We start from the raw sequence: 19,988 nt of genomic DNA, 5'->3' as shown, positions 1-19,988 counted from the left end.
TATTGACAGTTGCTTCGTTAGTTCGTGCATTGAAGAATTGTCATGATATTATGCCTAGCGGACACCCTGGACAAAAGAACACTTTTGAACTTCTTGTTCGGGAATACTGGTGGCCCGGGATGCGTCGTGATGTCATCCGGTACATCCGAAATTGTGAGGTCTGCCAACGGATCAAGTCCGCGCGACATAGTCCCTACGGTCTACTGAAACCTCTGACCATTCCGCAAGCTCGGTGGACATCTGTGTCCCTTGATTTTATCACCGGCTTGCCGGTCTCCAATTCTTTTGACATGATTCTCGTTGTCGTCGATAGGCTTAGCAAAATGGCTCACTTTATACCTTGCGATTCCTCGCTGGATGCTGCAGGTTTTGCTAAGCTCTATTTGTCAGCAGTGTATAGGCTCCACGGTCTGCCATTGGACATTGTGTCCGACAGGGGTAGTCTGTTTACGTCGGCTTTTTCCAAGGCTTTAGCCAAACTGTTGGGCATAAAGCAAAATCTGAGTACTGCGTTCCACCCTCAGACCGATGGTCAGACTGAGCGTGTGAACTCTATTTTGGAGCAATACCTGCGGGGTTACACCAACTATAGACAGGACAATTGGGCTGATCTTTTGCCCTTGGCGGAGTTCTCTTACAATGACTCCGAGTCCAGTTCTACTATGCTGACGCCCTTCTTTGCGAACCACGGGTTTCACCCCAGAAGTGGGCGTGAGTCGCTCCCAGTCTCTGTGGAAAAAGGCCCGTTGCGGAACTTTGTTAAAGAGCTTGACAACATTTGTCAGTTTTTAAAGACTGAAATTACGTGGAGCCGTGAGCGGATGACCGAGTACGCGAATCGACACAAATCTTCCGCCCCTCTCCTTCGAGAAGGGGACTTAGTGTGGCTTTTGAGTAGAAATATTCGAACTACTCGTCCTTCAAAGAAGTTGGACTTCAAGAAGCTTGGCCCATTTAAGATTCTACGGAAGGTGTCTTCGCATGCCTACGAGTTGGCACTCCCTGCCACTATGAAGGTTCATCCCGTCTTCCACGTTTGTCTGCTGGAACCATGTGCGTCGGATCCTCTTCCTGGCCAGAAAAACCCTCCTCCTCCTCCCGTCATAGTAGATGGCGAGGAAGAATTTGTGGTCAAGGAAATTATAGGCGTGTCTTCGCGTGGCCCTCTGCAATATCAAGTAGTTTGGGAGGGCTATGAACATGATGGACCCTCCTGGGACCCGGACACGGCTATGGCTGATGCCGACGCGCCCACTGAGTCCCCCGACACGTGGACCGTAGTCGCCAAGCGCGCCCAGAAGAAGGCTGCCAACAAAACCACGACCCCCGCCCCCAACACGACCACCACCACGACCACCACGACTGCCCCTCGCGAGAAAACGGCCGTCGTTATTGTCACCACACCCGAGTCGAGAGCCAGCGCGCTGCCCCAGCGACGCGTGCGCGACGCGGTGAACCGCCTTCTTGGCAAGACTGCAGTGTCTGCGGTCCAGCGCACCAAGGCGGGCAACATCTTGCTGCACGCTGTGGACAGTGAGGCCGTCAAATTGATGACCTCCAATCTGCAGCGCGTGGTCAAGGAGCTGTCCTGCTTTGGCGCCTGCGAGTTCACGCGCGCCACATCTCCCGGCTCCAGAACACACAAGTCGTCAAAGCTCTGCTTTGTCATCCACGGTGTGCCGATTGAAGACGGTTTCGACAGTCTCAAGGAGCTGCCCAAGGACATGGCGGACTTCAACGGCGTCAAGATCTCCGACTCGCTGCGCTGGCTTGTGGTCCCTGCCAAGGGTAAGCAGGCTGGCTCGGTGGTCGTCGAGGCCCTGACCCAGGCTGACTACGACAAGTGTGTCGGCAAAAACGTCAACGTCGGCGGCGCTATTGTCCCAGCAGTGCCCTACGTTGACCGCAAATCTACGACAGACGGCCCCCCTCGCCTATGAAAGAGGGCCCTACGGCCGGACAACGTCTACGCATCCTTCAGCACAACGTGCACAAAATGAAGGCTGTTCATGAGACAATACTTGAGGCTGCTGCAACCGGAAAGGCGGACATTGTCTGCATCCAGGAGCCTTATACCATAAAACTCAAAGCTGGGTATAGAACATTGACGCAGCCGGGCTTCACCCTGGTTGTGCCGTTTAATGTTAGGAATCTCGAGGCCATGCCTTTGCGCCCGCGGGTCTTGACCTACGTCCGCCAAGGCCTGCCGTTTTCTGTGCTGTTCGAGTTTGGCGATGCTGAGAGTGATATTCAGACCCTGCGCATCCTTGCGTCGGAGCCGTTTTCGCTTCTCAATGTCTACAACGAACGCCAGCTGACTGTGCAGCCTGTCCCCGAGACCCAACCCCGGCCCTATACCATTGAGCGCACCAATCTTTTATCGCGCAATATTGACACCAGTACTTTGCTTCTCGGCGACTTCAATCTCCATCACCATTGGTGGAATTCCCAGCGAGAGCATCCCCACGAACCACGAGCTGACTCTTTTGCTAACTGGCTGATGTCGCAGAATGCCACCCTGATTGTCGACGACGACTACGTTGAACGCAACGGCGGCACATACGTCAACAGCAGCACGACCTCGGTGATCGACCTCGCATTTTCCCTGCGGTCTCGACCGGGCCTGTTTACGAACTGGAGGTATCTTCAGGAGACGGGCTCCGATCACCGGGCCATCAGTTTTGATTACGTCAGCACCACCACACCCAAAACCCTAACACGTAACCCGGCGTTCAACACCAAGACGGCCGACTGGTCGCTGTTTCGCAAGGAATGGCTGGCTGGCCAGGCTGACCTTGAGCTTCAGCTGTCCCTGGCAGAGATTTCTGCAGACGGTGACGCAATGGCGCGACTGCTTTCCGAGGCCCTGCAATCTGCTTGTCAGAGGTGCATGTCAGTGAAGAGGCACAGTGCCCGCGCAAAGCCATGGTGGACGCCCGAGCTACAATCACAACGTCAGGCCGCATCGCGCGCAGAGAGAAGATACAGACGAGGCAGGCTGTCGCTGGTTGAGTTTCATTCGATTCGCAACAAGTACACCCATGCTGTCGAAGATGCTAAGTCTACTCACTGGACTACCTTTCTTTCTGACGCTGACAACGAAAAGGTCTACACAGCCTGGAAATACACCAAGCCAGCCACGGCGAGTTACTTCCTGTTAAGGTGTGATTACGCTAAGCTGGATCTTCACAGAAAGGGACACAGAGGGACAAAGATCTCGAATTGAAGAACAAAACTAAACTCTCTAAATGGTGTAGAAACAATGCGACTATTTATCCTGTTGGAAAGGGAGGCAACCGACGATCGGCGGCGACGACAACTAGTTCCTCTAGGAAGTGCCGTTAGTCTTGGTTCTGGTCTGGCATTAGTTTTGCCGTACCAGCGCCGGACTAGTCCTTCGAGGATACGCCGTTAGTGTTGGTGTCGGGCTTCCGTCGGTCCTTAAGGGTGCAACCCCAACACCAGACGCACAATTTGCTAAAAAGATGCCTCCCCGCCGGCCTGGCCAGGATCATAGGATCGAGTTGACCGTGCCCGACGAAGAAGCTCCATGGGGCCCCCTTTATAGCATGACCAGAGAAGAACTCGTGGTTCTTCGCCAGACGCTTCTTTCATTGCTGGAAAAAGGCTACATTCGCCACAGCCAGTCCACTGCTGCTGCTCCCATCCTATTCGTGAAAAAGCCTGGTGGCGGCCTCCGCTTCTGTGTAGATTATCGTGCACTAAACGCGACTATGAAAAAGAATCGGTACCCACTCCCAAACATCAGCGAGACCCTAGCTAATGCTTCCAAAGCTAAGTGGTTTACGAAACTCGACGTTGTTTCCGCGTTTCATAACATCAGAATCGCCGAGGGAGATGAGTGGAAGACCGCTTTTCGAACGCGACAAGGCCTTTTTGAGTGGAACGTCATGCCTTTTGGTCTGGCCAACGCGCCTGCAGAGTTCCAAAGTTTTGTGAACAGTCTGCTACGCCCATACTTGGATGTGTGGTGCTCTGCCTACGTCGATGACATCTTGATTTATACCGACGGCACGTTAGAGGACCACTACGAGAAGGTCAACTTGGCTTTAGCAAAGGTTCTGGAGGGCCAACTGACAATCGACATTGATAAATGTGAGTTCGCGGTATCGAAAGTGAAGTACCTGGGATACATCCTTGAGCCCGGCAAGATTTCAACCGACCCAACCAAAGTCTCTGCAGTGTCGGACTGGCCAACGCCCAAGAAGGTCAGGGACGTTCGAGCCTTCCTCGGTCTATGCAATTTCTACCGCACCTTTGTCAGAAATTTCACTACTCTAGCGACTCCCTTGCTACAGTTGACAAAGAAAGACCAGGCCTTCCAGTGGGGCGAAAAGGAAGAAGAGTCCTTCCAGGCTCTAAAAGAAGCATTCACCTCGACCCCTGTCCTCTGCACGCACAATCCAGATCTGCCAACTGTTGTTGAGACAGACGCGTCTGGCTACTGTCTCGGTGCAGCGCTTCTACAGACGCAGCCCGATAGATCAACTAGGCCTTGTGCTTATTTCAGCCGCAAAATGACTGCCGCCGAATGCAACTACCCGATCCACGACAAAGAGCTGTTGGCTGTTGTCTGTGCCCTGAAGGAATGGCGTGGCGAACTCAAGGGCCTGAAGGAGACGTTTACCATCGTCTCAGATCATAAAAACTTGCTGCATTTTACCAAGTTGCAGCACTTGTCCGAACGCCAAGCTAGATGGTACCTGACCTTGAGCGAATACAACTGCACCATCGTCCACCGTCCTGGTAAACTCTCCCCTCTCCCAGATGCTCTCTCTCGCCGCGACACCCCAGACAACACGAATGACGCGCGCTACAACGACCGACTAGCCACTATCTTGCACCACGACGGTAACGGCCTGAAAGTTTTCTCGACACAAACCACCAACACGCCAGAAGCCCCTTCTACCCCCGAACTTCCGCCTGCCTTACGGGAACTCTGGTCTGATGCCTGTGCTGCCGATGATGAATACGCCATTATCCATAAAGCGTTGACAGATGGACTGTCACAGTGGCCCGAAACAATCAGACACAAGTTGAGAGTCAACATTTCCGACTGCTCTTTGGACGCCAAATCCGCTATTCGATTTCGGAATAAACTATGGGTACCTACTAACGAGCCATTGAGAACCGCCATCCTACAGAACATTCATGACTCGCCCATGATGCTGCACCCCGGAAAGAACGTCATGCAAGTCGAGCTGTCTAGAGAGTTTTTCTGGCCCCGCTACGTCGAAGATATCCGCCGTTTCTGCCGCAACTGTCAAATTTGTGGTAGTTCTAACATTCGTCGCGACAACAAGGACACCACCCTCAAAGCCTTGCCAATTCCCGACCAGCCTTGGGCCGAGATTGCCATCGACTTTATCGGACCTTTGGAACCAGCACAGAAAGGCGGCATCACCTACACCCACGTCCTAACTGTTATAGACCGTCTATCCAAGGGCGTCATCCTTATTCCCGCCGACGCCCTCGACATGGAATCTGTTGCAGATATGTTCTTCCACCACTTTTACCGACACCACGGCATGCCAAAATCTATTTTGTCTGACCGCGAATTTGTCAACGCAGCTTGGCGACACCTCTGCAAACGCCTAGAGATCGAAAGGCTAACCACAACAGCTTACCATCCGGCTACCAATGGAGCTGCAGAGAGGATGAACGCTGAGATCAAAGTCAAACTTGCCAAACTCAGCGCTGAAGGCCCCGCCTGGCTCAATCTACTGCCCATGGTCGAGTTCAGCATCAATGCCACCCCATCTTCTGCCACTAATGTTTCACCTTTCTTCTTGTCTCACGGCTACCACCCACGAGTCTTCGCCGCACCACCATTGCCTGTCGAACCCGACAATAACGGTCCACTCGGACAGGCTGAGAGGGTCATCCAACGCCTGAGAGACGCCCAGAAATGGGCCCACGCCAACCTTTCTCTGTCACGAGCGGAGATGGAGCAACGCGAGAATGAACACCGACGTCCTGCACCAGATTTTCCTACAGGCTCATACGTTTGGCTCACCCTACGCCCTGAACAACAAGGCTCAGGCCTCGGCAGGAAACTTAGAGCAAAATACCAATACTGCAAAGTGTTGGAACAAGTTACCCCTCACACTTATCGTCTTGAAGTACCGGGTACAACTGCTCACGACGTCTACCATGCCGATCGCCTTCGCTCAGCTGCCAACGACGCTTTCCCTTCCCAAAAGACTCACGACGATCGACCAGCACCTATGGAAGTCATCAATGGTGAAGAATACTGGGAGGTCGAAAAGATCCTAGGCGAACGCACTTCTAACGGTGTCAAGCAAGTCAAAGTCAAATGGAAAGGCTACGTCAGACCTGGCTGGGAACCAGTCGACCTTCTGGTCGATACCGACGCCTACAAACTATGGCTCAGCCAAAAAGGAACCAAAACGACGCGCAAAAGGAGGAAGAGAGGCTGATGTTGGGGTTGCACCCTTAAGGACCGACGGAAGCCCGACACCAACACTAACGGCGTATCCTCGAAGGACTAGTCCGGCGCTGGTACGGCAAAACTAATGCCAGACCAGAACCAAGACTAACGGCACTTCCTAGAGGAACTAGTTGTCGTCGCCGCCGATCGTCGGTTGCCTCCCTTTCCAACAGGATAAATAGTCGCATTGTTTCTACACTATTTAGAGAGTTTAGTTTTGTTCTTCAATTCGAGATCTTTGTCCCTCTGTGTCCCTTTCTGTGAAGATCCAGCTTAGCGTAATCACACCTTAACACTTAAACGGGGCTCCAAGACTCTTTAGTTCGCCTCTCCATTCTTCAAGACACTTTATGACAGCCAACAACTCTTTATCATGGATCTCGTAGTTGACTTCGGCGGGGCTCAGCTTCTTCGAGAAAAATGCAACGGGGCGGAGGCTTCCAGTCTCGTCGACCTGCGACAGCGTACCTCCCAGTGCCCATCCTGAGCAGTCGCACTCTACTATTGTAGGCCGTTCTTCATCCCACATTGCTAGCACGGGGGCTCTTATTACGGATAGGGCCCGAAGAAAGGATTAGGGTTCCGGGTACAGCCAACGACTCGGGACAATGATAGGTTCCTGAGGTGGACAGTCGGGCCTGTGGAGGAAGACGTCAGTTAGACAGAGTGCTAAGACGTATGGTCGGTTGAGATGAAGAGGCAACACACAACTTAGATGGCTATTCTGAGAATAGAGCGGCACAAAGAGGAAGGAGGAGGAACAATCACACACTTCAAAGAAGAAGAAAGGTTGAACTGCAAAGAAAGCAAGAACAGAATGGTATAAAGAAGAAGAAGAAGGTAAGCAAGTGCATGTGATTGTTAAGCTTGGAGAACAAGAGTAAACCTGATCAACTCAGGGCAGGAGACGACGATATTTATGTTGTCGGCGCTCCTGACAAAACTCTGTCTTCCCAAGCTAGAAACAATCAACATCTAACTACGAACAAAAGATAAGTCTCGTGTAAACAAGACGTAACAGGTTCGTAACAATCGAACCAGATAACAACCCCCACCTAAGCACGCAATGGCAATTGCAACAAGAAAACTCCGCAGCAGCAGAACAACGTCTATCAGAGCACCCGTGCTCAGCACATCCCACGACAACCTCATATCCGAGCTAAAGGCACAAGACCAGCTCTCGCGGTTAAAGCAGAGAGGCAGAAAACTTTTGCAAAAATGGCCAAATCGACAGAAAAACTCACCAAAACGACTCTGAGCAACAGCTCAATTGATTCTAAGACTAGTTCGAGCAGTGCATCGAACAAAATAGACAAGAAACCGACCGCGCGCGATGAAACGCGCCGCACGACGCGCCTGGGGCTGAGTTTCGCCCAGATGGCGAGCCAGGAACCGCGTTCCGACGACGACGAGCTGCTGCGTTCACCGTCGCAGCATGCGCCCGTCACCTCATCGATGAAAGTCGATGCAGGCGTTGAAGATGCGCCGGTTGTTGAGATTCCCTCGACACCCGACTCGCGCGACTCGGACGCGACAACGCCGACGCCTAAGGCACTGGATGGGAACCCGTTCGTGTTCAGCCAGGCTCAGCGCGATGAGAACGACACCAACAACACCAACAACACCAACAACAGTCGCTGTGGTGCAGTGGTATAGCACCTGGCAAGGCTTTTCGGTTGGCTACCGAGAAGTCGTAGGTTCGATTCCTACCAGTGACGCCAATTTTCTACGAGCAGTCAACCTTAACTGGGGCACTTGGGGTTAGTGCTGCTCGTTGGAAATTCATACCAAAAACTATTCATGTATTTCCTTTCTGTCATAACTTGGGGATTATATTTGTGGGATCTTAGATGTAACTGCCTCCCTGCCAGGGGATTGGAGTATATTATGTGTAGTAGCTAGCTTGTTTGAGATTCCGTTAAACCTTGATTCGTGTATAGTATTAATATACACCTCGCCATAACCCTGTCAGGTTCCATGCGAGTAATGAATAAAAAAAAAAAAAAAAAAACACCAACAACACCAACAACACCAACAACGACCAGACGATTCCGGCGAAGCGCGCCCGAGAGATTGCTCTCATGTTGGAGCGCAAGCGCCGGCGCGACGAGCAGAACGCCGCCATCATGAACGAGGTCTTCCTTGTTCTAGAACGACTCAAGGAGTCAGCCTCCGAGGCCCAGCTGATGCGCATCCTGCGCCAGTTTGGCAACGAGTGCGGGCTCGTCGTAATGTCGCGCCACGACCACAAAACGCTGGTTGAGATGGAAGTCTCAAAGGCTGCCCGCCCCAAGCCAGCACACGAGGCTGCAGCCGTGGCTGCGTACAGCGAGGCTGCGACACAGACACCTGAGGTGCCAGCCGCGCCTTCTGTCCTGGGCAGTGAGCCCTGTACCAGAACCACTGGGGAGCCGGTTTTAGAACCCCCCTGCAAAAAAAACGCCACCCCTGCGCCTAAGGCCAATAAGCGCAGACGCCGCGGCAAAAAGGCCAAAAAAAATGCTGCGACCGCCGCAACCGCCGCAACCGCCGCAACCGCCGCAACCGCCGCCACTGACCAGGCTGATGCTATGGTCATCGACACCGCTGGCGACCAGTCCAGCACACCCGACACCACTACCTCGACCACCACCTCGACCGCCACTACTACTACCGATGACGCCGCCTCGCCTCCCGCCCCGGACACGGCTATGGCTGATGCCGACGCGCCCACTGAGTCCCCCGACACGTGGACCGTAGTCGCCAAGCGCGCCCAGAAGAAGGCTGCCGACAAAACCACGACCCCCGCCCCCAACACGACCACCACCACGACCACCACGACTGCCCCTCGCGAGAAAACGGCCGTCGTTATTGTCACCACACCCGAGTCGAGAGCCAGCGCGCTGCCCCAGCGACGCGTGCGCGACGCGGTGAACCGCCTTCTTGGCAAGACTGCAGTGTCTGCGGTCCAGCGCACCAAGGCGGGCAACATCTTGCTGCACGCTGTGGACAGTGAGGCCGTCAGATTGATGACCTCCAATCTGCAGCGCGTGGTCAAGGAGCTGTCCTGCTTTGGCGCCTGCGAGTTCACGCGCGCCACATCTCCCGGCTCCAGAACACACAAGTCGTCAAAGCTCTGCTTTGTCATCCACGGTGTGCCGATTGAAGACGGTTTCGACAGTCTCAAGGAGCTGCCCAAGGACATGGCGGACTTCAACGGCGTCAAGATCTCCGACTCGCTGCGCTGGCTTGTGGTCCCTGCCAAGGGTAAGCAGGCTGGCTCGGTGGTCGTTGAGGCCCTGACCCAGGCTGACTACGACAAGTGTGTCGGCAAAAACGTCAACGTTGGCGGCGCTATTGTCCCAGCAGTGCCCTACGTTGACCGCAAATCTACGACAGACGGCCCCCCTCGCCTATGAAAGAGGGCCCTACGGCCGGACAACGTCTACGCATCCTTCAGCACAACGTGCACAAAATGAAGGCTGTTCATGAGACAATACTTGAGGCTGCTGCAACCGGAAAGGCGGACATTGTCTGCATCCAGGAGCCTTATACCATAAAACTCAAAGCTGGGTATAGAACATTGACGCAGCCGGGCTTCACCCTGGTTGTGCCGTTTAATGTTAGGAATCTCGAGGCCATGCCTTTGCGCCCGCGGGTCCTGACCTACGTCCGCCAAGGCCTGCCGTTTTCTGTGCTGTTCGAGTTTGGCGATGCTGAGAGTGATATTCAGACCCTGCGCATCCTTGCGTCGGAGCCGTTTTCGCTTCTCAATGTCTACAACGAACGCCAGCTGACTGTGCAGCCTGTCCCCGAGACCCAACCCCGCCCCTATACCATTGAGCGCACCAATCTTTTATCGCGCAATATTGACACCAGTACTTTGCTTCTCGGCGACTTCAATCTCCATCACCATTGGTGGAATTCCCAGCGAGAGCATCCCCACGAACCACGAGCTGACTCTTTTGCTAACTGGCTGATGTCGCAGAATGCCACCCTGATTGTCGACGACGACTACGTTGAACGCAACGGCGGCACATACGTCAACAGCAGCACGACCTCGGTGATCGACCTCGCATTTTCCCTGCGGTCTCGACCGGGCCTGTTTACGAACTGGAGGTATCTTCAGGAGACGGGCTCCGATCACCGGGCCATCAGTTTTGATTACGTCAGCACCACCACACCCAAAACCCTAACACGTAACCCGGCGTTCAACACCAAGACGGCCGACTGGTCGCTGTTTCGCAAGGAATGGCTGGCTGGCCAGGCCGACCTTGAGCTTCAGCTGTCCCTGGCAGAGATTTCTGCAGACGGTGACGCAATGGCGCGACTGCTTTCCGAGGCCCTGCAATCTGCTTGTCAGAGGTGCATGTCAGTGAAGAGGCACAGTGCCCGCGCAAAGCCATGGTGGACGCCCGAGCTACAATCACAACGTCAGGCCGCATCGCGCGCAGAGAGAAGATACAGACGAGGCAGGCTGTCGCTGGTTGAGTTTCATTCGATTCGCAACAAGTACACCCATGCTGTCGAAGATGCTAAGTCTACTCACTGGACTACCTTTCTTTCTGACGCTGACAACGAAAAGGTCTACACAGCCTGGAAATACACCAAGCCAGCCACGGCGAGTTACTTCCCCCCCATCCAGGGGCCAGACGGGTTAGCCAATACCCCCGAGGAGAAGGAAAAGGCTTTCCTGACGCTACTGGGTGCTACGTCTAGCGCAGGTGTCGACCCCCGACCTGACGTTGCCGATACACACGACCCCCATCACGACCCCCATCACGACACCCCCCCGAACGACACCGACCGAAGCATATACCCCTGGCCTGACCTTACAGACCACGAGATCAAGGAGGCAATCATGTCCGCCAACGCCAAGAAGGCCCCCGGGCCCGACGGCATGAACGCCAAGATCATCCAGATCGCCTTTGAGGCCCATCCCGCGCCCTTTCTCTCCGTCTACAAAGCCCTGTCTCGCCTCGGAATACACCCCACACTCTGGAAGCAAGCTACTGGGATTGTGCTCGCGAAAGACGGAAAGGCTGATTATTCAGTCGTAAAGTCCTACCGCATCATCTCACTGCTCAACTGTCTAGGCAAAGTGCTCGAGAAAGTCTTTGCGACCCGCTTAGGGTACCTCGCTAATTGCCATGACAGCTCGCTTCTAGACGACACTCAACTGGGAGGCCGCAAACAGCGTTCAGCCATGGACGCCGCTCTCGTATACGTCAGCCACCTGCAGAAGGTCAAGGAGATGAAGCTCGTTCCAAGCACTCTCTTCCTTGACGTCAAGGGCGCTTTCGACCACGTGTCAAAGCCCTGCTTGATGCGCAGCTTACGTGAGCTCGGTCTTCCCCTGGTGTTCCGAAAATGGGTTGCTTCGTTCCTCCAGGACCGTACTGTCGGCCTGCACATCGAGGGTCAGCCGTTTCCGATGACCCCGGTTAACATCGGCATCCCCCAAGGTTCCCCCATCAGTCCTCTACTCTTCCTGTTGTATGCTGGGCATATAGTGGCTCGGGTGGCCGGCGACACACCACAACTTCAGCTGTCGTATATAGACGACTTCAGCGTAACCGTGGCGTCCAAAAGCCCGAGGCGTTCAGCGGCGCTTCTCGAAGAACTCGTGACGGAGCTGCGGGCCAAGGCTCGCGACTACGGCATTGAGTTTGAAGAGAGCAAAACTGAGTGTAAGGGGCCAAGTCGTAAAAGGACGTAGAAGGGCAGAAACAGATATATTGCGATGGAGAGAAGAAGAAAGAACTAACTAAAACTAGGAGAGAGCAGCAGCTCTTTATACTGCCTGGGTAGAACAACTGAGGCCTACCTGATTGACCCAAACGTGGTGAGTCATCGGGCGTTCGGATCAAGGCCGGTTGGGCCACTTGTATTCGGACCGTCAGTAGTCGGGCCTTTGCGGACTCGGACCACCGACACTCGAACCACCGTTGCTCAAGCCACACCGGCTTCAACTCGGGCAATCAGGCAAAGGTCGCTGTGGTGCAGTGGTATAGCACCTGGCAAGGCTTTTCAGTTAGCTACCGAGAAGTCGTAGGTTCGATTCCTACCAGTGACGCCAATTTTCTACGAGCAGTCAACCTTGACTGGGGCACTTGGGGTTAGTGCTGCTCGTTGGAAATTCATACCAAAAGCTATTCATGTATTTCCTTTCTGTCATAACTTGGGGATTATATTTGTGGGATCTTAGATGTAACTGCCTCCCTGCCAGGGGTTTGGAGTATATTATGTGTAGTAGCTAGCTTGTTTGAGATTCCGTTAAACCTTGATTCGTGTATAGTATTAATATACACCTCGCCATAACCCTGTCAGGTTCCATGCGAGTAATGAATAAAAAAAAAAAAAAAAATCAGGCAAAGCCTTGACCCGGGTCTCCCAGACCCTAACATCAGCCTCCTTCTCTTTCTTCCCATCCTCCCATGGCCGTGTAACACAAAAAAAGAAAACAACAGGAAGGTGGACACCAACTGAAAACAACAAAGGGAATAGCAAACAACAAGCAACTAATCATCGGTAAACGACAACAGAACGAACAAGGAGTGGAACAGACAGTGGAGAAACAAAAAAAATGTCAAAGGAAAGGGAAATAGACCCTGTGCAACAACCGTGGAACTCGCAGCTCCTTCAATCAAACTTCGGACTCAAGCAGTCCTCTCGCCACGGCACTCACACCTCAACGTCGGCAGTCTCCTGCGCTCGCAAGAATTCTTCTAAAGCAGCCGTTTCTTCCAGCGCCTCTGTAGGTTCCCAAGTGGGATCTCGCCAACCAACCCATTTCACCAAGTACTGGGCTGGTTCGTCTCTCGTGGCTGGCCGGTGTTCCAGGATCTTCTCGACTTCGTATTCCTCAAAGCCATCGATCTCGACTGGTCCGGGGCTCGATACGTGCGGGTCTTGTGAGGGCCAAGGGTCGTTCGGGTGGTATTTCAATCTGTCGGCATGAAACACGTCGTGTCCTCTGGCACCCTTCAGGTCAAGACGGTAGCTGTGGGAGCCTACAGCCTCTAAGACCTGGAGCTTCTGGTATCTTGGCCGGAGTCGCTTGCCTGGGCCTTCTTGCTGCACAGTATGGGAGCTTTTTGCCAACCAAACCCAGTCGCCGGGCTGGAAACGTCGATGTGGTTGTCTGTGTCTGTTCGACTGTTCCTCCATAGCAGACTTGGCGGCGCTGAGAGAGGCTTTGGCCCAATCCGTGTGGTCTGCCAAGCTCTTCAGGATTCTTGTTGCTTGAGCTATGGGACTCGTGTTGGCTGCAACGGGGGCTGCTAGGGGGGCAATGGCGTCGGGCTGCAGCTCAACCAAGTCAGGACTATAGCCGTGGGACAACGTGAACGGGGACGTCTCTGTTGAAGCCGCTGGGGCTGCGTTCAGGGCAAACTCCACAATTGGCAGGCAGTCTAGCCAGTCTGAGCGGTCGTGTAGGAGTTTGGCCATCTTTGTCTTCACCTCAGCATTTGTCCTCTCAGTGGCCCCGTTGGTCTGTGGGTGGTAAGCGGTGGACAGACGACGATCGATCTTCAGGGTGGTACAGAGTCGTTTCCAGAACATGTTGGCAAATTGGCGGTCAGAAGCAATGCTGTTAGTGTTACGGGTTGAGAACCCGTGGTTGGATCAGACAGAGCTGATCCAGTGCTTTCGAATGCAGGTCGTTTCACCGAATTTGGACAAGGTTTCGGATGAACTTCGGCAACTCTTCGGAGGCTTCGGAGAGCTCGGACCGGGTCGGACTTGAGGTCCGTGGGTAGGATTCGCCTAATCCGGCAGGATGCAAAAAGGTCCGAAGTGTTCCGAGGGAAACTGAGGGATTCCGACGGGATCGGAGTTAACCTCGAGTTATCGCCGAAAACTCGGACATAAGGAGCTCACGGAGGGATATTGAGCCGATCGGGAACTTGCATTTGTAAGCACAAAAATGTCTATATAGTAGACCCAAATCCGCTGTTTAGTTTAGTCTTTCTTCTTCCTTTTTCTCTCCATCAAAAGATAATAAACAGCATTCTGGTCATAACTGCAAGACTCTCTTGTACTTAGTGAACCGCTCACATATTATCTTTTGATCCTTTATTGTTTCTTAGAAGTTTGTGAGGAAACTTCATTGCCCCCTATTGTTTCTTAGAAGTTTGTGAGGAAACTTCATTGCCCCCTATTGTTTCTTAGAAGTTTGTGAGGAAACTTCATCACCCCCTATTGTTTCTTAGAAGTTTGTGAGGAAACTTCATCACCCCCTATTGTTTCTTAGAAGTTTGTGAGGAAACTTCATCACCCCCTATTGTTTCTTAGAAGTTTGTGAGGAAACTTCATCACCCCCTATTGTTTCTTAGAAGTTTGTGAGGAAACTTCATCGCCCTCCTACCGCGCCATACTTGACGAATGAAGTACGGCATCACATCAAGCCCCCGCAGTACAAGCCCCGTACAGCCACCCTCGCCCTCATTCTGGTCCGCATCCGAAGACAACGCGTCCCCTATACGCCGTCGAGCCAGAATGAGTAACGACAAGATGGAAGATGTTCTGGCTGGACTTGCGCTTGACCAGCCTGGCCCCTCCCGGCAACAAGCCGAGGCGCCCCCACAGCAGAGTTCAGACACCCCAGGATTGGAGGTGTTCACTCCGGAGCAACTGAGAGTGATCCAGATGTTGCTACGAAGCCAAGTCCTGTTACAGGCAACCGCCCCCCCGGCACCTGCACCTGCCCCGGTAGCCCCTACCCCGGCGCCAGTACGTACCCCGGGCCCCTTCGCCCCGATGATCGACCATCGGTACAACGCAAAATGGCCGGAGTGGGACGGAAAGACAGCGTCGTTCCCGCGATTCTTCAAACAGTTGAAGGCCCGAGCTCAGATCGAATCACAAGTCGTTGGCTCCTCCCAGGCAATTTGCCTAAGTGTTTTCATGGCCATTCCCACAGAGCAACAGGCCAGAGTTGAACAGTGGTTCACTGACGGAGCCACTCATGGTTGGGATTGGGACGCCTACCTTGGCCATATCCATGACCAATTCGAAGACAAGGAGGCTATTCAGAAGGCGGGTCAAAAGCTTTTGACCATGCAGATGGGAAACCATCAGAGTTTTATATCGTTCTTGCAGGATTTCGAGCATCAAGTTGGCCTTTGTGGAGGTTTAGATTGGCCAGACCGTGTGAAGATCATGTACCTGAATTCCGCTATCAACCAAACGTTACAGGTACACCTCACGGCAAAAAACCTCCCCAACGATGATTACCCGCGTTGGGTTGAGAAGGTGAAGACGGTGGCTGGCCGAGTGGAAGCGTTGCCAGGATACCGGTCGAAGGACACGTCCAAGACCTCGACGTGGTACGCGAAAACTAGAGGTGGAGCAAGGTTCGCCGAAGTGGTGACCCCAAGTGTCGCAAATCAGCAGACGCGAATCGACAACGACGGAGACACCATGATGACAGGTGTCAACGCCCTCCAAGGCCGCGCCTCGAACAACTATGGACAACGCCCCCGAAAATCCCGCGCCCCTTGGAGAACCCCGGCGGAGATAGAAACCGCTAGATCCAGCAACGCTTGTTTCCGCTGTCTTGCCAAGGGCCACCGATCCTTCGAATGCCCCAAGTTTGCCCCGGCCCGTGCGCCCGCAAGAGTGAACCGCACGACAATCCAACAAGCCCCCGAATCGATGGATGATGTGGCCGATGACCTTTCCGACGACGAGGAAAAAGAGTAGACTCTGGGAAAAGTCGCCCCCAGGGTCATAAGAAGAAGAGCCCCAACAATTGCGATGTTCCGCTCGATGTATTTAAAGATTTACACTCCACTCCGTTCCTAATTGAAGCATTTATTAACAATTCCTTTTACTGTGATGCTTTATTTGACAGTGGATGCCTTGTAACATCGGCGTTCAACGAGACTTTGGTGAGAAAGAAAGGGCTCCAGCGCATCCCGATAAGAAGACGGGAACTCAAGTTAGCCGAAAACGACGAAAAAAAAAGATGGATCTCAGAGATGGCGTTCTGCGATCTAGATATTGACGGCCGGACAGAAAGAATTTTCGGGTACGTCATCCCGAACCTAGCATACGACATGATTTTGGGAAAACCCTGGATGGAAAGGAATGACGTTGTCTACCTGGCGAAAGAACGAGTCATACGCCTCGGAAGCGAAGAAGATGCCCAAGTTGTGAGAGAAAAAGGATGGCTCGACGCCCATATAACAACCACAAAAGCGAGCATGGTGATGGCATCCGTCTTTGCTGCAGAAATCCGGCGCAGCAAGAAAAAGAATGAAGACATAGAGGTTTTTGCTGCCACCATCGAAGACATCAACAAGGCATTGCAAGTAAAACCTCGTGTTACCCTACAAGAGATCGACAAACGACTGCCTAGCGAACTCAAACACTTGGCAGAAGTGTTTTTAGACGACGAAAAGGACGACCAACCCCCGAACCGCCCCGGAATAGACCACGCTATCAACCTGACGAAAGACAAACAAGGGCGAGAGAACGAAGTCCCGTGGGGTCCCTTGTACAGCATGTCCCGCGACGAGCTGTTAGTCTTACGGAAAACCCTCTCGGACCATCTGGACAGGAATTGGATTCGAGCCAGCAGCTCTCCCGGCGGCGCGCCTGTTCTTTTCGTACGTAAGCCTGGAGGAGGGTTGCGCTTTTGCGTTGACTACCGCGGCATTAACGCCATTACTGAAAAAGACCGATACCCGCTTCCTTTGATCAGTGAGACACTACGAGCGTTGTCTAAGGCGAAGTACTTCACAAAGGTCGATGTTCGTGCCGCTTTCCACAAGATTCGCATAAAAGAGGGAGATGAATGGAAAACGGCCTTCCGCACACGTTTTGGACTTTTTGAATGGCTGGTGACGCCTTTTGGACTCACCGGAGCCCCTGCAACCTTTCAACGGTATATCAATTCAACCCTGCAAGAATATTTGGACGACTTCTGCTCCGCGTATATTGACGACGTCCTGATTTATACCGACGGCACCTACGCAGACCACATGGAAAAAGTCAACCTCGTCATCAAAAAATTGGGAAATGCAGGTCTCCGTTTAGACATCGACAAGTGCGAATTCGCAGTTTTTGAAACAAAGTACCTAGGTTTCATCATCCAAGCAGGCAAAGGTGTCAAAGTCGACCCAGCAAAGGTCGCTGCCATACGAGAATGGACGCCACCCACCAATGTCAAGGGCGTTCGAAGTTTTATAGGATTCGCAAATTTTTACCGCCAGTTTATCGATTCCTTCAGCGACGTGGCGGCTCCACTAGTCAGGCTAACGAAGAAAGGCACCGCATGGACCTGGGGCCCAATCGAAGAACGAGCTTTCGAGACGCTGAAGAACCTTTTTATTACCGCCCCGGTTCTAGCGATGTGGGACGAAGACAGGAAGACGATCGTGGAATGCGACTGTTCTGGATGGGCCCTGGGAGGAACTCTATCCCAAGTGGACGACGAAGGCGAACTGCGCCCAGTAGCATTTTTTTCCAAGAAGCTGTCCCCTGCCGAGGTCAACTATGAGATTCACGACAAAGAGCTCCTGGCAGTTGTGAAGTGCTTGGAAGAGTGGAGGGGCGAATTGAAGAGTCTTGGCGCCCCCTTCAAAATATTGACCGACCACAAGAACCTGCAATACTTTATGACGACACGGAAACTTTCAGAGCGGCAGGTTCGGTGGTCCCAGAAGCTTTCAGAATACGACTTCCAGCTTGAGTTCCGATCAGGAAGCAAAAGTGGTAAACCCGACGCCCTTAGCAGACGAGAACAAGACATTCCTCAAGGCGAAGACGACGACAGGTTAAAATCTCGGATCATGAGACTTGTCAAGGACCATTGGGTGTCACCAGATGCAGCAGTAATGATGACCCCGGCCCACGTTACCCAACCCGCGGACCGGATCCCTAACGGTGCGCAGCTTTTCGCGCAACTCCACCTGCAGGAACTATGGGATACAGCTAAGACGAAGGATTCGGATATTGCACTCATGTACCAAGCGTTGGCCAGTGGCGAACGAAGTTTTCCTCCTACCATCTCGAGAAAAGTCACGATCTCTATAGCGGAATGCGAGTTCGACGAGCGCGGCGCTCTAGTATATCGGCACAAACTGTTCGTGCCTGACTGGGAACCATTGCGAACTGCGCTGATCCAGAAAACACACGACTCACATGTCACAGGACACCCAGGTCGAGACGGCACGCTTGCGATTCTGTCCCGGGAATTCTTTTGGCCTGGCATTTCAAGAGAGGTGCGCCAATTCTGCGCCAATTGTGACGTGTGTGGACGATCCAAAGTATGGCGAGAAAGAAAGAAGGGACTCTTACGACCACTGCCTATCCCTGAACGACCACACTCGGAACTCGGTATCGATTTTATGACGGAACTACCTGCACGAAAAACTGGCGACCCACGATACTTGATGGTCATTGTGGACCGACTTACTGGAGCTGTCAGCTTGGAGGCCATGACAACTATGGCAGCCGAAAAGTGTGCAGAGCGGTTCGTACACTGCCACTGGAAACACCACGGCTTCCCTCACGCCTTAACATCAGACCGTGGAAGCAATTGGACGAGCGAATTTTGGACCAAGTTGTGCGAACTGACAGGGATCGAACAGAGACTGTCAACTGCCTTCCACCCAGAAACCGACGGAGCGACAGAAAGGATGAACCAGGAAGTGTTGGCATACCTACGAGCATTCATTACCTATTCACAATACGACTGGCCCGACCTGCTACCATCCGCTATGTTAGCAATCAACAACCGAAACACTTCGACAGGAATGAGCCCCTTTTTCCTCACGCACGGCTACCATGTCAGTCCAATTCAGCAGGTCATCGCCGATCAGGCTCTTCACGGAGTTTTGGAGGCCACAGATGCGGAGAAGTTCGTTCAAAAGCTACGCGAAGGTTGGGAACTGGCACAAGCAGCAATGGCCACCCGTCAACAGGAAATGGAAGACCAGGCAAACAGATCACGTGGTGCCCAGGAACGCTTCGAAGTGGGTGACCTTGTATGGTTAAAACTCAAAAATATCAGCACTCCGCAACTGTTGAAGAAGCTTGCTTGGGCCAATGCCAAGTACCGCGTCACGAAAGTGGTTTCTCCCCATGTGGTCGAGCTTGATGTACCAACAAACATCCATCCCCGCTTCCATGTCGACCTCCTTAAACGAGCACCGAACAACCCGTTGCCCTCCCAAGAAACAGACGATGCCCAGCCTCCACACATTGAAGAGAACGACTACGGCGAGCCTGAATTTTTGGTCGAACAAATCCTGAGAAGTCGACGAAGACGCATTGGAAGGGGATTTCGAAGAGAACTACTGGTTAAATGGGTTGGATACGCAGAGCCCGATTGGAGACCACGAGCCGACTTTGAGGAGACTGAAGCACTGGACACCTTTGAAGCGAAGTTTGGAGACGACGATGACGTTGGTGAACCAGAGGCCGGTGCGCGGACAGGGCCACCCACACAGAGGAGAAGAGGGGGGTAATGTTACGGGTTGAGAACCCGTGGTTGGATCAGACAGAGCTGATCCAGTGCTTTCGA

At 53.1% G+C, this 19,988-nt stretch overlaps 9 protein-coding genes across 9 annotated transcripts; 7 read left to right on the top strand and 2 right to left on the bottom strand.

Annotated features, from left to right (window-relative positions):
• Window positions 1-323: 323 nt before the first annotated feature.
• Window positions 324-1,940, top strand: BROUX77_003410 (uncharacterized protein; the record flags this gene model as incomplete). The annotated part of the gene is made up of 1 exon (XM_073748059.1): window positions 324-1,940. One exon carries the CDS (start codon window positions 324-326, stop codon window positions 1,938-1,940), a length of 1,617 nt encoding a protein of 538 aa, XP_073605835.1.
• A 56-nt stretch (window positions 1,941-1,996) lies between these two features.
• On the top strand, window positions 1,997-6,461 carry BROUX77_003409 (uncharacterized protein; the record flags this gene model as incomplete). The annotated part of the gene is made up of 2 exons (XM_073748058.1): window positions 1,997-3,162; window positions 3,383-6,461. 2 exons carry the CDS (start codon window positions 1,997-1,999, stop codon window positions 6,459-6,461), a joined length of 4,245 nt encoding a protein of 1,414 aa, XP_073605834.1.
• Window positions 6,462-6,761: 300 nt separating this feature from the next.
• Window positions 6,762-7,001, bottom strand: BROUX77_003408 (uncharacterized protein; the record flags this gene model as incomplete). Its single annotated transcript, XM_073748057.1, has 1 exon — window positions 6,762-7,001. The coding sequence occupies one exon, from the start codon at window positions 6,999-7,001 to the stop codon at window positions 6,762-6,764; it is 240 nt and encodes a 79-aa protein (XP_073605833.1).
• A 689-nt stretch (window positions 7,002-7,690) lies between these two features.
• Window positions 7,691-8,128, top strand: BROUX77_003407 (uncharacterized protein; the record flags this gene model as incomplete). Its single annotated transcript, XM_073748055.1, has 1 exon — window positions 7,691-8,128. One exon carries the CDS (start codon window positions 7,691-7,693, stop codon window positions 8,126-8,128), a length of 438 nt encoding a protein of 145 aa, XP_073605832.1.
• Window positions 8,129-8,553: 425 nt separating this feature from the next.
• Window positions 8,554-9,870, top strand: BROUX77_003406 (uncharacterized protein; the record flags this gene model as incomplete). Its single annotated transcript, XM_073748054.1, has 1 exon — window positions 8,554-9,870. The coding sequence occupies one exon, from the start codon at window positions 8,554-8,556 to the stop codon at window positions 9,868-9,870; it is 1,317 nt and encodes a 438-aa protein (XP_073605831.1).
• Window positions 9,871-9,926: 56 nt separating this feature from the next.
• On the top strand, window positions 9,927-12,170 carry BROUX77_003405 (uncharacterized protein; the record flags this gene model as incomplete). The annotated part of the gene is made up of 1 exon (XM_073748053.1): window positions 9,927-12,170. One exon carries the CDS (start codon window positions 9,927-9,929, stop codon window positions 12,168-12,170), a length of 2,244 nt encoding a protein of 747 aa, XP_073605830.1.
• A 965-nt stretch (window positions 12,171-13,135) lies between these two features.
• Window positions 13,136-14,017, bottom strand: BROUX77_003404 (uncharacterized protein; the record flags this gene model as incomplete). Its single annotated transcript, XM_073748052.1, has 1 exon — window positions 13,136-14,017. One exon carries the CDS (start codon window positions 14,015-14,017, stop codon window positions 13,136-13,138), a length of 882 nt encoding a protein of 293 aa, XP_073605829.1.
• Window positions 14,018-14,839: 822 nt separating this feature from the next.
• On the top strand, window positions 14,840-16,159 carry BROUX77_003403 (uncharacterized protein; the record flags this gene model as incomplete). Its single annotated transcript, XM_073748051.1, has 1 exon — window positions 14,840-16,159. One exon carries the CDS (start codon window positions 14,840-14,842, stop codon window positions 16,157-16,159), a length of 1,320 nt encoding a protein of 439 aa, XP_073605828.1.
• Window positions 16,160-16,662: 503 nt separating this feature from the next.
• Window positions 16,663-19,932, top strand: BROUX77_003402 (uncharacterized protein; the record flags this gene model as incomplete). The annotated part of the gene is made up of 1 exon (XM_073748050.1): window positions 16,663-19,932. The coding sequence occupies one exon, from the start codon at window positions 16,663-16,665 to the stop codon at window positions 19,930-19,932; it is 3,270 nt and encodes a 1,089-aa protein (XP_073605827.1).
• Window positions 19,933-19,988: the final 56 nt, after the last annotated feature.

Source organism: Berkeleyomyces rouxiae (assembly GCF_048999995.1).
Source record: "Berkeleyomyces rouxiae strain 22BRR77 chromosome Unknown BrBRR77_ptg000003l, whole genome shotgun sequence".
NCBI lineage: Eukaryota > Fungi > Ascomycota > Sordariomycetes > Microascales > Ceratocystidaceae > Berkeleyomyces > Berkeleyomyces rouxiae.
This window is presented reverse-complemented; position numbering and strand designations above follow the sequence as displayed.